Here is a 20,336-nt window from a genome sequence, read left to right as displayed (position 1 = left end):
ATTCATTTTTGTTTTTAACTCCCTGAGGCAGTGATTAACTTGTTAAAACATGGTACCAAACAAAAGATCTTGCTGATAGTTGGTTTTTATTTGAAGACAATAGGTAATTTCATTCTTAAGTTATGAGTATTTTTATTAACTGCAAAATTTGATAAATTTATGCATAATTATCTGCCCACAGATAATTTACACCTAGAGGGCAGGTAAATTTATCAAATTTTTCAGCTAGTAAAAAATGATCATAACTTTGTAATGAAATCACCTATTGACTTCAAATAAAAACCAAGTTGTTTCTATTGGCAAGATCTTTTGTTTGGTACCATGTTTTAACAAGTTAATTACTGCCTCAGGGAGTTAAAGACAAAAATGATCAATTTTCTGTACAGAAATGGCCGTAAAGGTCAACTCAGCGATGGCACTATATCTAAAATTACATGTCATGAGGAGTACTATTTATGTGGAAAGTTGCATGGTTTTATGAAAAAGTGCACAATATTGCCAATTTTAGGGGCTATACGCCGCCATACTAGACTATAATAACTAGATGCGGGCGGTGGACGGGAAACAGAGAATTTATTTGGAGTCGGGCCTTATTAGCGCATTGACCAACAGCTCAAGCACTGAAAAGGAACAGCCTGAATGCAGCTAGCTACTTGTGAGTTTCCCAAGGCACATGGGTATGCATGCAAGCAGCGGCGGAGGAAGTAGTTGATATGAGGGGGGGGGGGCTGGGCTGTCCCAGACTTATTTCTATAGTTTGGTAAGGTGAGACCAAAAAAAAAGAGGTCAAAACCAACTGACAAGAGCTTTCCACCTCACCAGCTACCATTTCTAGCTGATAAACTACATAAAAATCCTTACATAGCTCGCTACACACTGACTACTTCATTATAGAGTGACTGCTCTATTAGAGTATCTCGATTTTTATCACCCCACTCCAAGAAAGATAATTTCGGTGTGATATCATTCTGAGGGGGGGGGGGGGGCTTCAGCCCCCTAGCCCCCCCCCCCCCCTCCCCCTTTCCGCCGCCTATGCATGCAAGCCTATGCCAACAAGGCCTCCTATAGGGTACTAACTACCTACAAACACAAGTACTGCATGTTGTTGTCACGTGAAATGGATATGATTTCTAATTTTGTACAAGTTCAAGCAGGAGATTTTCAAACAAACTAGTAAATTAATTTAAAATGGATCCAAGCAATAAAATATAGTGCAGCACCTAAGACCCCCTAGCTAATTGAGATCATCGTTCACTTTTTGATAAAAGCACCAAATTTCTTATGGCATGTGTACTAAGTGATTTTAGGCATATAAAAAGTCCTTTGGAACCCTATTGTTTTGGACCTTGCTGATAAAACTATTTGTTTACATGGAAAACAATCAATATCCTATTACCGTATTGCCTCAAATAGTGGCCGGTCTTGAATAATGGCCTGGGTAAAAAGTTGCCTACACATTTATTTTACTTAAGTAGCTTTTCACCCAGGTCACTGGGTCTGGGTGAAAGTTGCTCGAAAGAAATAAACACCCGGGCCATTATTCTAGACAATACGGTAGTTTAACGGCTGGATCTAGTATTAGACCAGTACAAAGCCTGCAGCTGCAACATGATAGCTAACCCATTAAAATGCCACATGAAACAAATTATTTTCTCAGCCTGGCAGTAAACATATTGACTGAAAATGCTATTTTTCTGAAGGGTTTTACTAAAGTTTCGCATTTCCGGTGCACGCAGTTCTGCAGTATTGTGTACTATACAAGGATTATCCTGATGTATATCATTTCACTATTGCAGGTGTTATTGAATGATGAAGTTTAAATTGATTGCAGGTGGATATAAAATTATTGAAATCCCCCTGTATTATGCATAAATCAAGCAATTGTCCTTGCAATCATTGGTTGTATATATAGCTTTACTATAAGAAATGATACACATCAGGATGATCCTTGTACATGATACTACAGAACTGTGTGCATTGGAAATACACAGCTTTAATAAAACCCCTTGAAAATAGCATTTTCAGTCATGGTGTTTACTGTATATGCCAAGTTGAGAAAACTATTCGTTTCATGTGGCATTTTAATGGGTTATCATATTGTAGCTGCAGGTTTTATACAGGTCTAATAATAGATCCAGCCTTTAAACTAATAGAATATTGATTGTTTTCCAAATAGTTTTGTTGTCAAGGTCCAAAAAATACAGTTCCAAAGGACTTTTTACATGCATCCTCAAAATCAATATGTGCTACAAACCCCATATGAAATTTGGTGCTTTTATCAAAAAGTGAACGGTAATCTTAATTAGAGAGTCTTATAAAGTGTGTATACAATGCTTACCTGCAATAGACTAGTATCTACCTCTACATATTCAATTGGAGATCACTGTTTACATCATACCACAAGCACCCTTATTTGGGAATCTCGAGAAGCTCGTTTGATTCAACAATGTCATTTTCACCTCATATCACTAATATTACCTCTAAAGCAACAAGGACATTAAATGCAACCTTCATAAATGCCCTCTAGAAACTAACTATGTAGCTTATGGGTCATTCCATGTCAAATCACCGAGGAATATATTGTAGGGAACCTCTCGGATTTTGACGAAACGTGGTGTGTCTGTAGTACCTATGGTGCTCATCACTCATACCAATTTTTAGCCTCATATACCACATAGTGTCTGATTTATAACCACAAATATTTTGAATATTTCATGAAAAATTGGTATGTCATCTATTGGTATAGTGTGGATATGCTGGGGCTCTGGGTACCATGTGGATGCAGAAATGTTAGTTTCACTTCCTTAGTGTCACTGCAAACTTCAAGTACACAAGCTAACTACCGATTCTCTTCATGTCAACAAGTGACAAATCCAGCAGTCGATTCTGGTGAAACTTCATTCTTTGCTAGCGCAACTCTCTCTTTCCTGAAAACATCAGATTATGAGTAAGATTTTATTTCCACTGTGCTATCTGAGATTGGCACAAAAGAGTGCAGTTTTCTCGTACCAGGGATTGTATGTGACAGTTGAAAGTGATGTCCCTGTTCTCTCAAATAATCTTCATTGTTATAATTACCCAAAGTAAGCAGCAGGTATGGTGCTACATGCTCAATCGAACAACTGACATGGTGTCATTAGCTGGTCATTGTACTGCCTTTGCAAGCTATATAAGCTGGCTTCATTTAAAAACTATACAACTAAATAAATTGCAGCACAAAGCTGGTCTTTCAATGCAGGTGGTCACTAATACAGGTTGCACTGTACTTGGACACCTTCAAAGTCTAAGAAAAAGTTGGTATGGCCTTATCAGGAGTGGTTATTACAGGTGTACACTCCCATATAGCAATAATAGACTACAAAATTCCACTACATACCATAACATATTTAATTACATATATCTCTTGAACCTATAGCTATTGCATCCTCACCACAGAAATTTTACCCACAATAGACTATAACCCAATTATTATTTACTAAAAATTTCAAATAATTTGAAGCAGCACTTTTTGAAATATTAAGAATTAAAATATATATTAATGGAGCTTTTTGAACCTTGATATTCCATAGTTTATGGATTAATTGAAAGATCAATTAACAGTCTTTAATCACAATTTTTTTAAATATTAACACAGTGGTGAGCTACAGTTGATTTTGTAACTCAATTTTTCATGAAATATTAAAAATATTTGTGGTCATAAATCAGAAACCATGTGGTGTATGAAGCTAAAAATTGGTATGGGTGATGAGCACCATAGGTACTACAAACACACTAAGTTTTATCAAAATCTGAGAGGTGACCCTACAATTCCTCGGTGGTTTGACATGGAATGACCCTTATACAAGTCTAGTGAGACCACTCTTAGAGTATGGATCAGCAGTGTGGGACCCTACTTAAAGAAGGATATGCAAAATATTGAGATGGTACAATGACATGTTGCTCACTGGGTCAAATTAGATTACAGATACAACAGCAGTGTTTCATACCTTTTCACAAATCTGGTCGCATATTATGCTCACTTTATTTCATTGTGCTCAATATTATGCTAACTTTGCTGAAGTACATTATACAGTAACTTAAGAAAAGTTGTCATTATACTTAATGAACATTAAAGCTTTAAAACCCAGTAATGGCAGTTACAGTAACTACTAGGTTGCAGAATTTGTAAAATTGATTTATACACTCAAATTAAATAACACTGTGGAAGGTGCTTGACAGCTTTATTAGAATGAATAATCATTACTATGGTAATGGAGTACATTGAACAATTTATACAATGAAATACATATTTGTCCAAAATTTGCTGGAAATTGAAATTATTCAGCTTATATTATGCTAGCATTATGCTTGATGCTTTCTGGATCCTATTATACTCTACAGTATGCTGGCATAATTATACTGGTCCCAAGAGATTTCCACATAGACATTAATGCACGTTCATTATGTCCATGTATGCAGGCTTGCAGGTCATACTAAGAAAATCATAGCAGTATAAAATAGAAAGAATGTAATATATCTTAATGATCTATAATTATGTATAGCTAGATGTCTTCATTTTAGCAGTAGAGCAGCTGAAACTCTTGAAGTAAAACTAAACCTATATGATCCAAAAATATAGCACCAAATATATGGCCGGTATGCTGTGCATGCTGCAGGTAATAATAAAACTATATAAAATATATAATTATTGCACATATTCACCTTTTATATTCTATAACTAGCTACATTTTCTGATATAGAAAAAGTATGTATAAAACATAATGAATATACTGTAGCAAATAGTGAACGTCACTGCAAATCTTAGTGACAGTCACTAAAATGTACAGTGACATTTACCATTTGCTGCAGTATACAGAGTGATTTTAAATCTTCAAATATCATATAGGCTAGCACTAGTTGTACATATGTATCTTGCCATTGCTGATAAAGAAGTTTTATATAATTTCCAATAAGTGTTTAAAGCATTGGACCAAATTATCTACATATGACTGCACATAAACTATTTAAATATTATGCTTCTTTCTTCTCTTAAAGATGATCGAAACTATATTTTAGATCTCCATTGACTTGAACTTATGAGTCAGCAAGTGAAGTAAAGAGAGTTCTGCTAAGTGCTTAATACAGCAGTAATTACTATATAATGACATTTACTTGATTGTGTGTGTGGTCTGGCTTGCTGCTGTTTATATTTACTGTAGTTTCAACTAATAAGACACTTCAAAAGAGTGTGGCTAGAGTTATTTTGCTAGTGCAATCAAAGCCTTAGCAAGGCCCAAAAAAGTGGTCAGGCTACACGTAGCATGCTTAGGGAAACTGTGGGCATGGCACCACAGGAACTTTCTGACTCAGAAATTGAATTTGGAACCCTGACTAGAATTACCATACAAATGCAAATTGTAAGGTTGGTGACTGAAATCTATAGCTAACTGCTCTATTAGAGCTATTGCATTGACTGCTCTATTACAGTAACACATTGACCGCTCTATTAGAGTATCTTGATTTTCAGCAAAATTCCGAGTGACTGAAAAGTAGTCTTGCTGAAACCGGACCAGCCGGACTGCTTGCTATGACCCTGTGCACTGTATGCAATTGGACCTCATTTATCTGAACCTGCTGGGGCCAAGCCCTGTTCATTTTGGATAATCCATAACTTTGAATCATCTATTAGTGCATGCATACATCAGTTATTCACTATTATACCTGTTAAATGATGCTATTAATGGTCAACACTGTAATAAGACACTAGTACTTAGCTAGCACTTCAATAAAAGTAGGTTACCCCACTTAGGGATGCGGCGATTATGCTGGCATAATTTCGGGAATAATAGGTATGTGTGGGAATCAGGAATTATGCTAGCATTCTGAGGTGATTATAAAGCTTTAACAGTAGGAAAATATGCAAATTGCACAATTCCGTTAAAAAAAATTGAGATACTCTAATAGAGCAGTCAGAAACTCTGATAGAACAGTCCAGGGGCGGCGGAACCGGGTAGGAAGGGTAGGCATTTGCCTACCCAACTTTTAGTGGTAACTATTGAGCCATGTTCCAAGTCCATCTGGTTGCTCTGATTTTTTAGGATCGCTTTTGGTTATTATCACTCGAGATACTCTAATAGAACAGTCATCGATACCCTAATAGATCAGTCAGTGACTATTCATTCCATTAGACTATATTAGCTATGCATTATTTTATAGATGTGAAATTGTCTCCAGATTCAATCGCAGAAAGCAATTTTTCAAAAAATTTATGAAGCTGGCCTAAGAATGTTGCAAATGCTGGTTGTGATTGCACAACTATGATGCTGGTGATGGTCATAGAAGTATGATCTTACAGTTGCCTACCCAACATGTAGACGCTTCCTCCGCCCCTGCAGTCACTGAATATTTACTGTAACAAAGCAGTCATACTGAAACAAAATACTCTAATAAAACAACCAGCTAAAGAATGCAAGAATATTTGAAGCTTAAACATCAATGAAAATGGTCTGATACAGCAATTAACTGGCATTATTAGCCAATTATAGTGGCATAATTTTGGGAATAATGGGCAATTCTGAAAAGCATAATAGGTAATTTTTTGAGCACTGCTCAAAAGCATAATGCTCAATTTTTGGAGCATAATAGCCTCATGCCTAACCCCACTGTCTGCTAGGGTTTGGTCTGTAGTCACCACCAAACTATCAACAAACTATCTAATTACATGCCAATGTCTTTGAATGGCTGCCCTCCAGCTGGCAAACTAATAACTGCAACCATTTCCCTTCGTTTATTAGTCTGCAGTACTTCAGACCCATTCGGTTAACTGAGTGTCTGGATGTTTGAGGTCCGGATGAATGAGGTCCTGCTGTATAGCTGTGAGGATCTAGATACTCTAATAGAGCATTCATGTAAAATGTCAGTACAAAATCATACAAAACTATTTTTACACAAACTTTCTGCTATAAAGAATTTGTGCACACAAAAGTAAATCATAGTTCATACACGCAAAATCAATATTAGATCATTAATGTTAGGCCTACATAAGCATAATATCTAAAAAATATATTGTAAATTCTCAAAAATCCTAAAACTTGCATAACAGCATGTTACTTTAGACATCTTTCTTCAACTTCTTTTCCTATTGGTTGCAACAATACAATGTACATTAAATTGATTCAGCATTACACAAAAAAATATTTACTGGAGAAGGATCAGAGCTTGAGTCATCAGTCATATCCCTACAAGAATAATCAAACTTTATAGTATTTAAAATGTCTTTTAATTTACTTACTGTTGCTGTAGGCTACTGGATTGCCTCTTTGAACCTTGAGCATTGCTCTATATTGATAATGTATACCACTTATATGTGATTGCACAACTAACCTGTGATGTCTGGACCTGTGTCTGGTCACTTCCTGATCCACCAGGAGTATCACTGAAATTACAGAAAAAGTAATCTCACAAACCAAACTGTTTATGAACTAAATCTTGTTTAGTCTATTACATTTCCATGTATGCACTGTGTGTATACATAGGAACATGCCAAATTTCTGCAGTATAAACTTTGAACAGTTGCATTGTTGTTATTATTAGCACCTTAGCATTGTTCTGCTCTGTAGTTATATTACTTTGGTATAACACTTTAGCATTTACAGCAAAGTACACTGACAGTGGGTGATAAAAACATAGTAGTAAGCTGGCATAGAATGCTAGTATTCCAACAAAATTAATGTAGATTGTGTGTAAATTTTTAACAAATAAATAAATTTCAATGATGTTATGGATGCGACTATGAGTGTTAATCTATTATTATACTTAATCTAGATAAGGGCATTGTCAGCCTGATTTAGGATGGAATGCACTATTACAATATTAGTAACTATAGTTTTATCATCATAGAATGCACCTTCAGGCAAAATCATCTAATAGAACAGTGGGTAAAAGAATGTTTGGTTAATCATTCACCACATAATGGACAGACTACTATAGCAATAATTTAGCATGCATGAAATACGGTTGCTGGATAACGGGGAAAGTACACAGTGTAGGTCAATCTATTTTGATAGGCCCTACACATACAAAAAAATAAAATTCTCCATTCAAACACTACCTTTTTTTAGGGAAAAGTTGCTTGATTACAGTGCTATTATCAGCTGCAGCCTTATAATCTTCTGTACTGTCAGGCTTTGAAGGAGTCAAGTAAATTTCCTAAAAAAAATATCATCATAGTACCTAATATACAACTAGGACATAACATAAAGACACACAATATATATACTAGTACATAGCTAAAAACAGCTACTCAATGCCAAAAGACAAACTATGACCAGCACACTCATGGTGATCCCAATAGCCTGGTCTATTTACATAACCAGTTGTCCCTAAAAGGAAAGATTTTAGGCACCAGCCTATTATGCAGGTATACTTTTGGGTGTAATGGGTACCAGAAAGCATCAAGCACAATGCTAGCATAATAGGCAGAAAATATTATGGGATGGATTATTTACTCTAATAGAATAGTCAGTTAACTATTATGGCCTTATATTAATCTAAGATTGCCATTAATGAATCATAAACAGTGGTGGATCCAGAGGGGGGCACAGGGGGCATACCTCCCACGCATTTCCCAAAATATCTGTTCACAAGATCGAGATACTTTAATAGAGCAGTCAGCCAAATACTCTAATTGAACAGTCACAATTATATGTAACACTTAAGAATCCTCCACTGAATATATGAAAATTGCATCCATGTAGCACCAACCTATGGGAACACTTGTAGATATATATATATATATATATAATTATATGGCTTTTTAAAGCTGCACCATTTTTTCACAGCTTGGCTAATTTTATGTGGATATATGTTAGACATTGAAACACAGGGTTCTACGGAATTTAGAAACCTGAAAGATGTCTAACTGATTTAGATCACAGTTCATTGTTGTACCTTCACTGCTGCTTGTTGTACCTTCACAGCTACTTGTAACATGCATTCTTGAGTAGAAAAAGCCCTTGTAACAGCACTTGCTATCCCCATGCGTTGGCATAAGCAACCTATTATCGGATGGACTCAATTACCAGAAATGCATATTTCAATTATTGGACAGGTGTTATACTATTAATAATGGCAAAATTCTGTGGTACAAAGAAGAGGCATGGTACACAAAGAGTGTGTATGTTTGTTAAAGGTTGTATATAATTCTACTGATAAAGGACTGCATAAAGGTTAACAGTTCATGTTATTTCTGTACAGTAAGTACACCTAATTCCGGGCAGTTCCTAACTCCGGACACTTCTAATGTTTGGTATCATATCTCCAAAACTGTCTGCAGCATTTACTTGGAATTTTAGGTGATTAATGCTTCATATACAATGATGCTGTGATCCTAAAATCAACTTAAAAGTCCTGCTAGTTTTTCTAAACAAGGTGATTATTTATTGCAGTGTGTGGCAAAAATTATCAAAAATTCTTTGATAATTGCTGCTTATTCCCAAACTCAAAGAGGTATCTGGCTGATTTTAATACAGTGTAAAGGGACCACTATGACCTACCATTGTACCAAGTTTTGTTTGTAAACAATCAGCCAAACACTTGCTATGGATGATTTTTTAAGAGTCAGTCTCATTGAAGCTGCATAAGTATTTGCGTAAATACACCTAGATTTGAAATACCCAAAACTCAGCAATTAAAGATACTACCGTAATTTGCTTTATTTTTGTGCAAAAAGGTTTCGTCATAAAAATTTTCATATAAAAATATTTTCGTATGATTTACGTGAATGACTGCTATATTAGAGTAGTTTGATCTTGTATAAAAATTTCGTGCAAGAAATTTTCATACAAATTTTGCATGCGAAAATTATTTTACAATGAAAGAAAGCAAATTAGGGTATGACTCTCAAAATCGAGTATGAGGTAAGCAATAGATGCAAGTTTAACATGGAGGTGTTTAAAATTCAAAATCAACTTTGGGAAGTACTTTATCAGGTGTGATAAAAAGTGTCCGGACTTAGGTGCATGCATGAAATTTACACATAGTTGAATTTTGGAGAGCAGCTCCTTGACAGATGGAGATATTTTGATGAAACTTGCAGGACTGATGCACCATAGGATAGGCTTTATCACCATATTTTAAGGATTAAGTAATTTGCTTGCATGGCAGAGATAGAGCACCGAAAGCAAAAACTGTCTGGAGTTAGGTGCACTTACCTTGCTTATTATTATTTATTATTATTATTTATCTGATTTTTCAAAAGAGACAGGGTGACACCAAAAGGCAGAGCCTGTACAAGGGTGTTTCCCTAGAAGATACAAAACTAAAAACGGAGGGGACAAATACAGAGAAAAACACAGCTACAAAAACCAAGAAAGAACACATACACATATAAATTAATTACAACAAAACAGATTATACACAGCTTGGCGAAACTTGAGATCAAATACATCACATGGTAGAGTGTTCCATAAAAAAAAAACAGTGTTCACAAAGAAAGAGTGTCTATAAGAATTGATAGAAGACTGTAGCGGAACAAGGGAGAGAGGATGTGCTCGGATACAGGAAGTATTGAAATTGCAGTAATTTGATAGCTTCAAAGAATCGTACCTACCTTTTAGGATGTCATAAAGCATAGCCACTCTCAAATAATTCCTTTGAGATGACAGTGTTGGCCAGTGCAACTCTTGTAGACAAGCATTAGAAGATTTATTTCAACACTTATGTAATGATGACCACAGGTCCAACATGCAGCACATCGTTGGACAGATTCCACTGTGGACTTATCAGAAACAGTGTGAGGATTCCACACGGTGCAAGCATACTCTAATGAAGGTTGTACTAAAGACTTATAAACCATGAATTTGGCTTCAGTTGTAGCACCCCATCAAGTGTGACGTAGAAAATTCAAAAACTTGCTGGCTTTGACTGCAACATACTTGTAGTGGTGTGACCATGACAAATTTGATTGAAAGAAAATTCCCAAATATTTCACAGAGGATTTCCAGGATAGAAGAGAGCGGTTTATGAAATAATCATAAGATATTTTCTTGAAATAAGAAAAGCTTCACATTTGGATGCATTCAATTGAAGTTGCTACTTGTCTGCCCAATCACAAATGTGATCAAGGTCTTCTTGTAACAATTTACAGTCAGATTCACACTTAATTTCCTTGTATATTATAAGGTGACATCATCTGTGTAGAGTTTCAATTTAGAGTGCTTGACAACACTGTGCAAATCATCAATATATAGTAAAAACAACAAGGGGTTTAAAACAGACCCTTGAGGAACTCCTGATTTAATACTTAACCAATCTGAATAAGCACCATTCACAACAACACGTTGCCATCTGTGTGTTAAAAAAGAGTGTATTCATTGCAGTAGCTTACCATCAATACCTATAATAACTGTAGTTTAAGAAGAAGATGCTCATGGGCCATGGAGTCAAAGGCCTTAGCAAAATCTAGCTAGACACAATGTACACTACTACATAGTTGTGATACTGTTAGTTTCCTACAAATAATTCTCTCCATAATCTTCACCACAATAGATGTTAAGCTGATGGGTCTGTAACTTGCTGCAACTCGACGATCTCCTTTTTGTGAACAGGTACAACATTTGCTGTAGTCCAATCTTTGGGAAGTAAACCCATTGACATGCTTTGATTTAAAAAAATTACATAGGGACTCACATATAAAATCAGCATTTCTTTTTAATATCTGCAGAGTTAATAAATCAGGACCACAAGCTTTATTAAGATTTAATTGTAATAATTCTTGATAGACATCCTGAGTAGTAAAGGTAATTGATTTGACAATAGATGATAATTTACTAGCGGTTCTCAAAGAACTTAAATCAGAACAATCTTCATCAGTAAAAACAGAATAGAAGTACTTGTTGAACACATCTGCTCTAGCACGGTCATTTGTAACAGTAGTATCACCATTAAAAATAGAGGGTAATGACATATGATAACGCCTAATAGATGTAACCCACTGCCAGAATTTCTTGGCTGCAGCACGAAAACAGTTAGAAAGTGTAATAGCTGTAATCTTTGTTTCATTTCTTGTTTTGGATCACACTAAATTACTAATATAGCGATACTTAGCAGTGAGAATTGGAGACCCACTTGATTTCATAGCTTTGTAAAGTTTTCATTTCTTATGTATAAGAGAAATTGTGTCTTGACTAAACCAGTGCTTTATCTTACGACGATTCCACTTCAGTTTAGGGACAGACTTATCAACTGCTGCAAGAAAAAGATCCTTCCACATGGCCTAAGAAACTTCAATATCACCATCATAATCAATAAGGTCCCATGGAACAAGTGAGAAAATTGTAGTAAAGTGCTCTTGGTCAATCTTACTATAGACATACAAATAGCGAGGTGGAATATTCTTAGCATGCACTTCTGCTTCGATAACAAAGTTAACAGCATCATGATCAGTTCCAGGGAGATTATCACAGACAGCAACTGAAAAAACATTACTGGGGATATTTGTTAAAACAAGATCTTTTAATGTTATCACGGCGAGTACTAGTAGACACCAACTGAGTAAGGAAACAGTCAGACACTATATCACAAAACATGGTGGTAGCTGGAGTCCGAACTGAAGGTGATGTAGTAGACCAGTCAATGTCCGGCGAATTAAAATCACCACATAATACAATAGATTGGTTTGGTGATACTGCAGAGCACACAGAAGAAGATAAAGCCTCCAGTTTAGATAAAGGAGCATTAGGACATTGATAAAAAATTCCAAACAGTAGAGATGAAGACTTGGTAGGTATGCTAACCAATAAAATTTTGCAATCATCATCAAGGTCTGATTGAAGAGAGTCATTAAGTGCTTTCCTAAGAAAAAGTAAAACATCTCCACCATGCCTACTCCGATTTTTACAAAACATAGTATAGCCAGGAGGAGTGATGTGGATATTGCTGTAGATTTGGGGCTGTTTTTAGAAGCGAGTTCAGCCTGCATCATCAATGGAGCACTCTATGAGCATTCAAAGTGATGAAGACTCTTCATCACTTTGAATGCTCATGACAATCTATTGTTAATTTCTACTTCAGTGATAGTCACCAAACAATAAAAGAAACAAGCAAAGCCATGCATGATCAAGGCTAGCAGTCACTGAAACTTCCATAGAAAAACATGTGTCAAACTTGGGAGTTAAATTGGCATAACCTAAGACAACATGGTGGTTGTAATGAAGCTAAAGATTGGTGAGAATGTAGTCCAAAACAGTGTACAACTATCTAGCTAACTATTGAGAAGTGTAGGGAACCTAATCGCCATGACTGGAGTTCAAGTATGGCACCATGGTTTCCCTACAAAGCTTGTAGCTAGAAACCACCAAAAGACAAAGAAAAGAACCAAGAATTTACAGTTGGTTGGGAGCTGGTTGGTGTACTGTTGAATACTGTAGGGCCCTTAAATGATTATTGTGTGTCTAATTATCAAATAATTTATTGTGCATTTTTACAACAAAAGCAAAAAGAACCATAGCTCATACATTATGCAATCTGACGTGCTGAAATTTTTCATGAATGTCAGTTAGACCTTCATAAATAGGCTGGATATTTTTCAGATTTTTGTGAAGTTCCAGCTCAAGGCCAAGACCTGGTCCAATAATTGGACCAATGTCTGATAATTGATACATGCAAGCCTATGCATGGAGTTCTGGTGATTGAATCATGGTTCCAATAAATGGTTACTTCGACTTTTCATGTTTACAGCTGTTACTGGTCAGGGGAAGCACCTTTTGACACCAAACTTGATACACAGGAAGGCAAAGTCAAGTGGAATACCTATGCCAAAATCGTGCTCCAGTAGATCACAGCAAGGTGAATACTCAAATTTTATTGGCTATTTACAGGTATCTAAACTCTGTAGATTCCTTGTTTAAGTCTCAATAAATCCCTGTCTCTGGGGCAGTGCATGCAATGCACGTATCATGCAGGGGCGAATCTAGAAATTTTCAGAGGGGGTTTCAGGTTCTCTGGAATTACAAACTTCAGCCTAGCTGTAAGTTGAAGACCAAAAAATAAATAAAAATAAAGGTCACTATGTGGTTTTGAACGCTGTGAAGGTGATTTCAAAGGCAAAAGTATGAAGTTTTACCAATAGAAAAAAAGCTAATAAATACTTTGTAATTTTTTATCACCCAGACAAATTGTAGGGGTGCGCGCTATTTCAGAGGGGGTTTCTGGAAACCCCAGAAACCCCTCTAAAACCGCCCCTGTCATGGATTTACCTTTGTCCTCCTTTGTGTTCTAGTTCTTTTCACTGACAATGTAAGGTGTCAATTTGCGATAGCATGATAGGGCTTCCCTCTGGCTGTGTCATGTTTTTTTCCCACATTTTCCGTAGTGACTGGATTCATTGTAGAGAAGTTTCTTGTACTGTTCTTTGTTTGTAACGCTGTGTAACTAGTGAAGCATAGCTACAAACGAAGTGTAATGGCCACCTCACTTTTCTGTGCATAATTGATTATTGGGGTGCACGTTCAGACGCAATTATTCTGTGGTAGATGTGGATTCATTAGTCATAATGTGTTCTTTAAAAAGTAAACAAACAAGTAGAAGGAAAAATTAGGAATTTTAAGCTGCATTAGGGATCAAAGAACAAAAAGCAGGGAAACGAGGAAACAGCTGAAAGTTGCAAAACAAGGGAGGTTGCCTATAATACCTGCAGATATGCTAGTGGACATGTAATCCCTAATTCAGTCATGGTGATTGACTGAAGAGTAGGGATTAGATGTCCACTAGTATACCTGTAGGTACAGGCAACCTCCCTTGTTTCACAACTTTCAGCTATTCCTTTGTTTCCCTGCTTTTTTGTTCTTTGATCTCTAATACAGCTTAAAATTCCTAATTTTTCCTTCTAATTGTGTATACTTAATAAGTGTGATTTATTGCTATGATATTTGTACATAAACTATACAGAAAAATTTCAGTCCTGAAACATGAAAAATGCCTATAGTTTCTGGAAGCCCAGACCTCCTGCTTTATAATAATAATAGCTACAGTAGCTACTATCCTGGTCATGGAGTATCCTCCCTTGTCAAACTCTGGATCTACCCCTGGTAAACATAATGGCCTTACTTTTAAGCAGTTATGGCAATGCTAAAAAAACAGGTGGTATCAAAACCGATAATTATAACTTAAATAACTCGGACTACTAACAATACCAGTATATCACCCAGCACTAGTAATCACGCTCAATCTCTTTTCCTTATCCTCCAAGCTTTGCTAATACTACTGAATAAATTTTATAATTTGTGAACAATTATGCAAATATAATACTGTCTGGGTAATATGGCCTCCTTGTGGGCATGTTTATCCCATATTTAGAGGGTAATCAGACATGTGACAATGCTTGTAGGCAGGTGCTGATGTAGTCAGCTAACCAAACTATGTAAACAAGTTAGTGGCAATTTGTCCCTATGGATTGCCGAACTGCTACTTTAATACCAATGGCTTTTACATTATTACCGTGATATTTAGTAACACCATGATATTTTTACAGAAGATATACCATTTGCTGTTTTCAATACCACCCAGCTCTAATCATTATGAGGCAGTTTCAGGCAGAATATCTTTAGCACAGCAGCATAGCGTAATAGGTGAAACTAAAAGAAAGCATAATATGCTGGCGTCTAGCCCTTTATATCACTAAGCAAATCTCTGACAATGTGTACTGCACACACAACAAAAAGAAATGGCAAGTGATAGAATGAAGCCATTTCACCACAACGTCATGATCCCAGAGATGAACACAGTAATGAAGAATAATAGTCAAGAACATCAAGCAGACTACTTCCACCAGGGGCTAATCTGCACAGTTGATCAATGACGAAGATTTGGTAAAATTTCGTAGTCATGATTAGTTGTAGTAACATTGATTCTTGGCCGCTCCAGATATCAGCTCTTTCAGTAGCCAGCAGAGGAGGGCTGGGGGATAGTATGTGCATATCGGAATATCGGGATAGTATCACTATCGGTATCGCCTATATCGCTGGAAAATTTACTATCGGACAGTAATTAACAGGTAAAATACGGAGAAATATCTGCAAAATACTTTTAAAATAATAACTTTTTGGAACAAGAATCAGCCTAAAAGGCTGTTTAATATCTTATGCAAAATACATGCATGGGTACATCCCTCCTTACAACTCTCTTTGAAGGCAACTAATAGGAAATAGGTGAATTATCACTATCGTTTTACTATCGTCTATTGTGAACAGTGTCTTGATATCGTTCGGACAGTGAAAATTTCACTATCGCTCAGCCCTACAGTAGAGCTGTTTTTTCAGGTACTTTCAGTTTCTTGGACGCACCTTTTTTTACAGCAAAGATGTTTTTGGGGATATCACTAATTTCTATGTTATATAATTTACAGACTCAATTGATCGAGCCATGGAGGTGTATGATGAATTCTACATTGTAGAGGTGTTGCAACCAAACACAAAGTGGTGAACATATATCATACATTCCTAGTAGCTGTGAGTTGTTATTGGAACCAGGGCTGGTGGAAACTGCAATTTACTGGTCAGGGATATAGTCAGGGTTACCACTAAAGATGTGTGCAAAGCACTTATTTGCAACGTATGCTTTTCTAGGTTGATAATAAACCTGAAAAAATTTAACATAGCAACTCTGAGATGACATCTGGGAGTGTTTTCACACAGAAACTTAACACTTTCTGCGATGTTGTTTGATGACTGTTCTATTAGAGTATTTGATTCCCTGACTGTTCTATTAGAGTATATTGATACTTTACCATGAACAAAATCTGCTATGGTCACTGCCATAGTGGCCGTAGTGTCCTAAGGATAACTCAGCAACTTGGTTTGTAACTCACAGCACAAGATGCTTTGCTGAGGGTCTATTACAGAGATTACAAATGTGGTACACCACTATTTTCATTTCAGTACATAGACACACGTATACATTATATACATGCACAAGGCACATGCACACACGCACACACAAAATATGCAAACACTATGCATACTACAGAAATTATACCATAGGATATGAGGACGTACACATTAACGTGCTTTTGACATGTAGAGCATGCCAACTAAGGGGATCTACTGGGGTATGCATATGCCTTACAGGATAGTTTAAAAAACTTTTCTCTTTGAACTTGAATAAGATTTTTAAATAAGCACCTTTAAAGCCAGAATTAGGTTAACTGCATGGACAATTTTTAAATATTTTGGCATAGCCGTTTATACATAAACTATAGCTACTAAGAACTATTCATATACTCTTGTTAACATATACCTAAGATGGAAAACTGGTGGAGGAGACAACATCATCAGAAAGACCACCACGGTGCAGTGGATTCCTCAAGGGTATGGCACTCCAATACATTAATAATTGTGTACTCCCCAGGGCCAGAGGAGGGAAAAATGAGTTGGTCAGGCCATTGTATATGTTGAAGTTGCTACTATATACATGATGCTGTCAATGAGAGGTAGGGACCCGCCGATTATGCTCATAATTTTACCTATTATGCTATGCTGCACTGCTCAAAAATTTACCTATTATGCTTAAATATATGCTCAATACTTACCCATTATGCTCAAATTATGCCCAATTATTTATGCTTCAGTTCCCATGCTCTAGTAATAATTTCCAATTTATGGATAAATAATAAGTGGTGAAGCACAAACTTACTTGTCAAAATGCATATCACAGAAAAGATCGATATACTCTAATAGAACAGTCAGTTATATGATTGTTCTATTAGAGTTACTGACTGTTCTATTAGAGTATATCGATCTTTTTGTGATAGCTATTTTGATAAGCAAGAATTCATACTATTACACAAATATTCTACCTATTATGCTAGCATTATGCTCAATGCTTTCAGGCACCTATTATGCTCATAATTATGCCAGCATAATCGGCGGGTCCCTAATGAGAGGAGTTGTCACACAGTGTGCAAAGCACACTCTGTGACATGCAAAGCACAAGCATTCTAGGGGGGCCTGGGGACATGCCCCCACAGGAAATTAAACACTCAGATATGCAATTTTAGTGATATTTCATTACTAGCTAGCAATATAAATCTCAAGCCTGCAGCTATCTGTTGCTCTTCAAACTTTCTATACTATATATGCATAGGTAATTGTAGGCCTGACATACAGGGGACACAGCATGAAACTTGCTAGGCTCATGCAGTGTACAGTTATTATAGCAATTAGAAGTTGAAGGAGGTCTGTGGGTGCAACTCCCAGGAGTTGCAGATTTTTTGCAATTTAAAGGCTTGAAAATGCTTTAAAATTGATGCTAAATTTTAAAGTAAAACTAGCTAGCAACTTGCAACTTTCTCCTCAAATTTCACAGGGAACCCATGCAACTGCCTTATAGAATATCCTATAATTAATGTATCTACAAGTAGGCAGCTAGTTGGATACAGTGAATAGCTACACAGCTAAAAAATTCAGTATACTGTACTGGTTTGTATGCAATATAAGTGAATGGATCATCACGTAAATATACTGGTGGACAGTCACTAGATCAATCACTATTCGAAAATGGCGAGATGTGGGATGAGACTGAGAGTTTACTCAGTATCTCAACAGGACAAATGGGTTGTTGAAGAAGAGTGATTTCTACTCAAAATCTCATCCAGATGGCCGCCATGTAATGTATGGGTGTACACTGTACAGCTTCCTGCCATGGAATGAGGCACCTAGTTTGTCACTGCCAGCCCTTCGCCCAGTAAAAGAACCCAAGCCAAGAAATGCTAATGATTATTTATGAAGATTGAATTGTGATATAAGTGTGCTGAGAATCAAAGAGGCACCTGCTGTACATGTGATAAATTAATGCCAACTGTCAGCATATGTGATACATAGAACCCACAGTCATTTCTGTACAAACCGATACGAATACTATGCTGTACTGTAAGGTAATTGAAAGTACTGTATGTGTAGTTTTGTAGTTTAGTTAGGCTGAGAAACTATAGGTAACTACTCATAGTACAGTCATTATGAGAGTCAACCTCACACTAATTGCAACAAAAGCAAACTCAACAGATTTTGTTTCCTTATTATGTCCTCAATGATAGAAAAAAAGTCCTAAGGAATCCCCGTGGGGGAACAGTGTGAAATCACTAAAATAAAAATCCACGTTTTCGCTTTGATGTTTTAACAGTGTTTGCAGTCATATCTCAGCTAGGATACTACTTATATCAAAACTTATTATACCATTAAAAAGCTCTCGCAAAGACAAATCTTTTAGTACTAAAATTATCACCTTAGCAAAAATGTGTTAACGAGTTATAATCAAATATAATTAATAATATACAATACTATCAAAGAGATTGTAGCAAATGCCCTTGTATGACTACGCAAGTGTGTCAATACCATTGTTGTGAGGTATGTTTGTGCAGCCAGTTCCCTTGCAGTTACTACAAGCGGGAGTGCACTCATTATTGTGCTTCTTGCATGAGCATCTTAGTGTACTGCAGTCAGTCTGGCAGTTGCATCTGATCACCCATAGCAGATGTTCAGGACCAGGAGGTAGCGATGTTTGAAGTGGCACAAACCCCCTTCACACTCTTGCCATCCCCAGTCTCTGGGATAAAGTTCTGCAGCTAATCCTTTCCATTCTTCAACTTGAAGGTACACGTGCAGGATGTGGTACTTTGCTGCTGCTGAAGTTGGTGGTAAGGATTGTGGTTTTATGTGGGATGTTTTTGCAGCCACTTTTTCACAGAGCCATTTATGTCAGAGGGAATCTAGTGTGTCAGTTAACATTCCATTGTAGACTAGTACTAGAGCTTTCTCTCTTGCATCTATCACATCATGTGTGAAGGCTGAATCAGAATGGAACACCTTTGCTTACACACAGAACATACCACTTGCTTTGAACTTGCTAAGGGATGTCCCTTTTCCAATCCCATAGAGATGTGATGTTCCCAAGAATGGCATGGATGAAGAGGATGTTGTTGCAGATGTCTTGACCAAGCTTTTCTTTTTGCAGCTCTGATGTTTCAGACACAAGCTTTTTTGTGTTTTTCTTTGGCTCAAGACAAAAGAAGATGCCATGGTAGTTGAGACGTGTGTGGTAACAGAGCAGAACAATGAGGTCAGTGTCTTTACCAACTGGTATAATGGTACTGGTGGTAGCAGATTGAACAGCCTTCTGAACAATCAAAAGATCAGCATCTCCTGGTGCATAGTTTTGCAGTTACTCTTGTACTCAGCATGAAAATAATTGCTGCTCATTTGTTTGGTTGGACAAAAACTGGTCCTTCTTCGTTGTGATGGTCATGCATGTTAGCAGCAACTTTCACAGTTGCATCAGCCTTTCCTTTTGACTGCCTCTGATGTGTC

General features: G+C 36.6%; 1 protein-coding gene across 1 annotated transcript in view; it reads right to left on the bottom strand.

Annotated features, from left to right (window-relative positions):
* Positions 1 to 6,943: 6,943 nt before the first annotated feature.
* LOC136264636 (deoxynucleoside triphosphate triphosphohydrolase SAMHD1-like) overlaps positions 6,944 to 20,336 on the bottom strand; it is a 116,752-nt gene continuing 103,359 nt past the window's right edge. Inside the window, exons 17-21 of the mRNA XM_066059414.1 lie at positions 8,090 to 8,187; positions 7,363 to 7,414; positions 7,271 to 7,317; positions 7,181 to 7,217; positions 6,944 to 7,117 (exon numbers count right to left, since the gene is read on the bottom strand). Coding sequence (XP_065915486.1) covers positions 7,091 to 7,117; positions 7,181 to 7,217; positions 7,271 to 7,317; positions 7,363 to 7,414; positions 8,090 to 8,187 — 261 coding nt within the window. The 3' untranslated portion in view covers positions 6,944 to 7,090. The remainder of the gene's footprint in view (positions 7,118 to 7,180; positions 7,218 to 7,270; positions 7,318 to 7,362; positions 7,415 to 8,089; positions 8,188 to 20,336) is intronic.

Source organism: Dysidea avara, chromosome 8, assembly GCF_963678975.1.
Source record: "Dysidea avara chromosome 8, odDysAvar1.4, whole genome shotgun sequence".
NCBI classification, from domain to species: domain Eukaryota; kingdom Metazoa; phylum Porifera; class Demospongiae; order Dictyoceratida; family Dysideidae; genus Dysidea; species Dysidea avara.
This window is presented reverse-complemented; position numbering and strand designations above follow the sequence as displayed.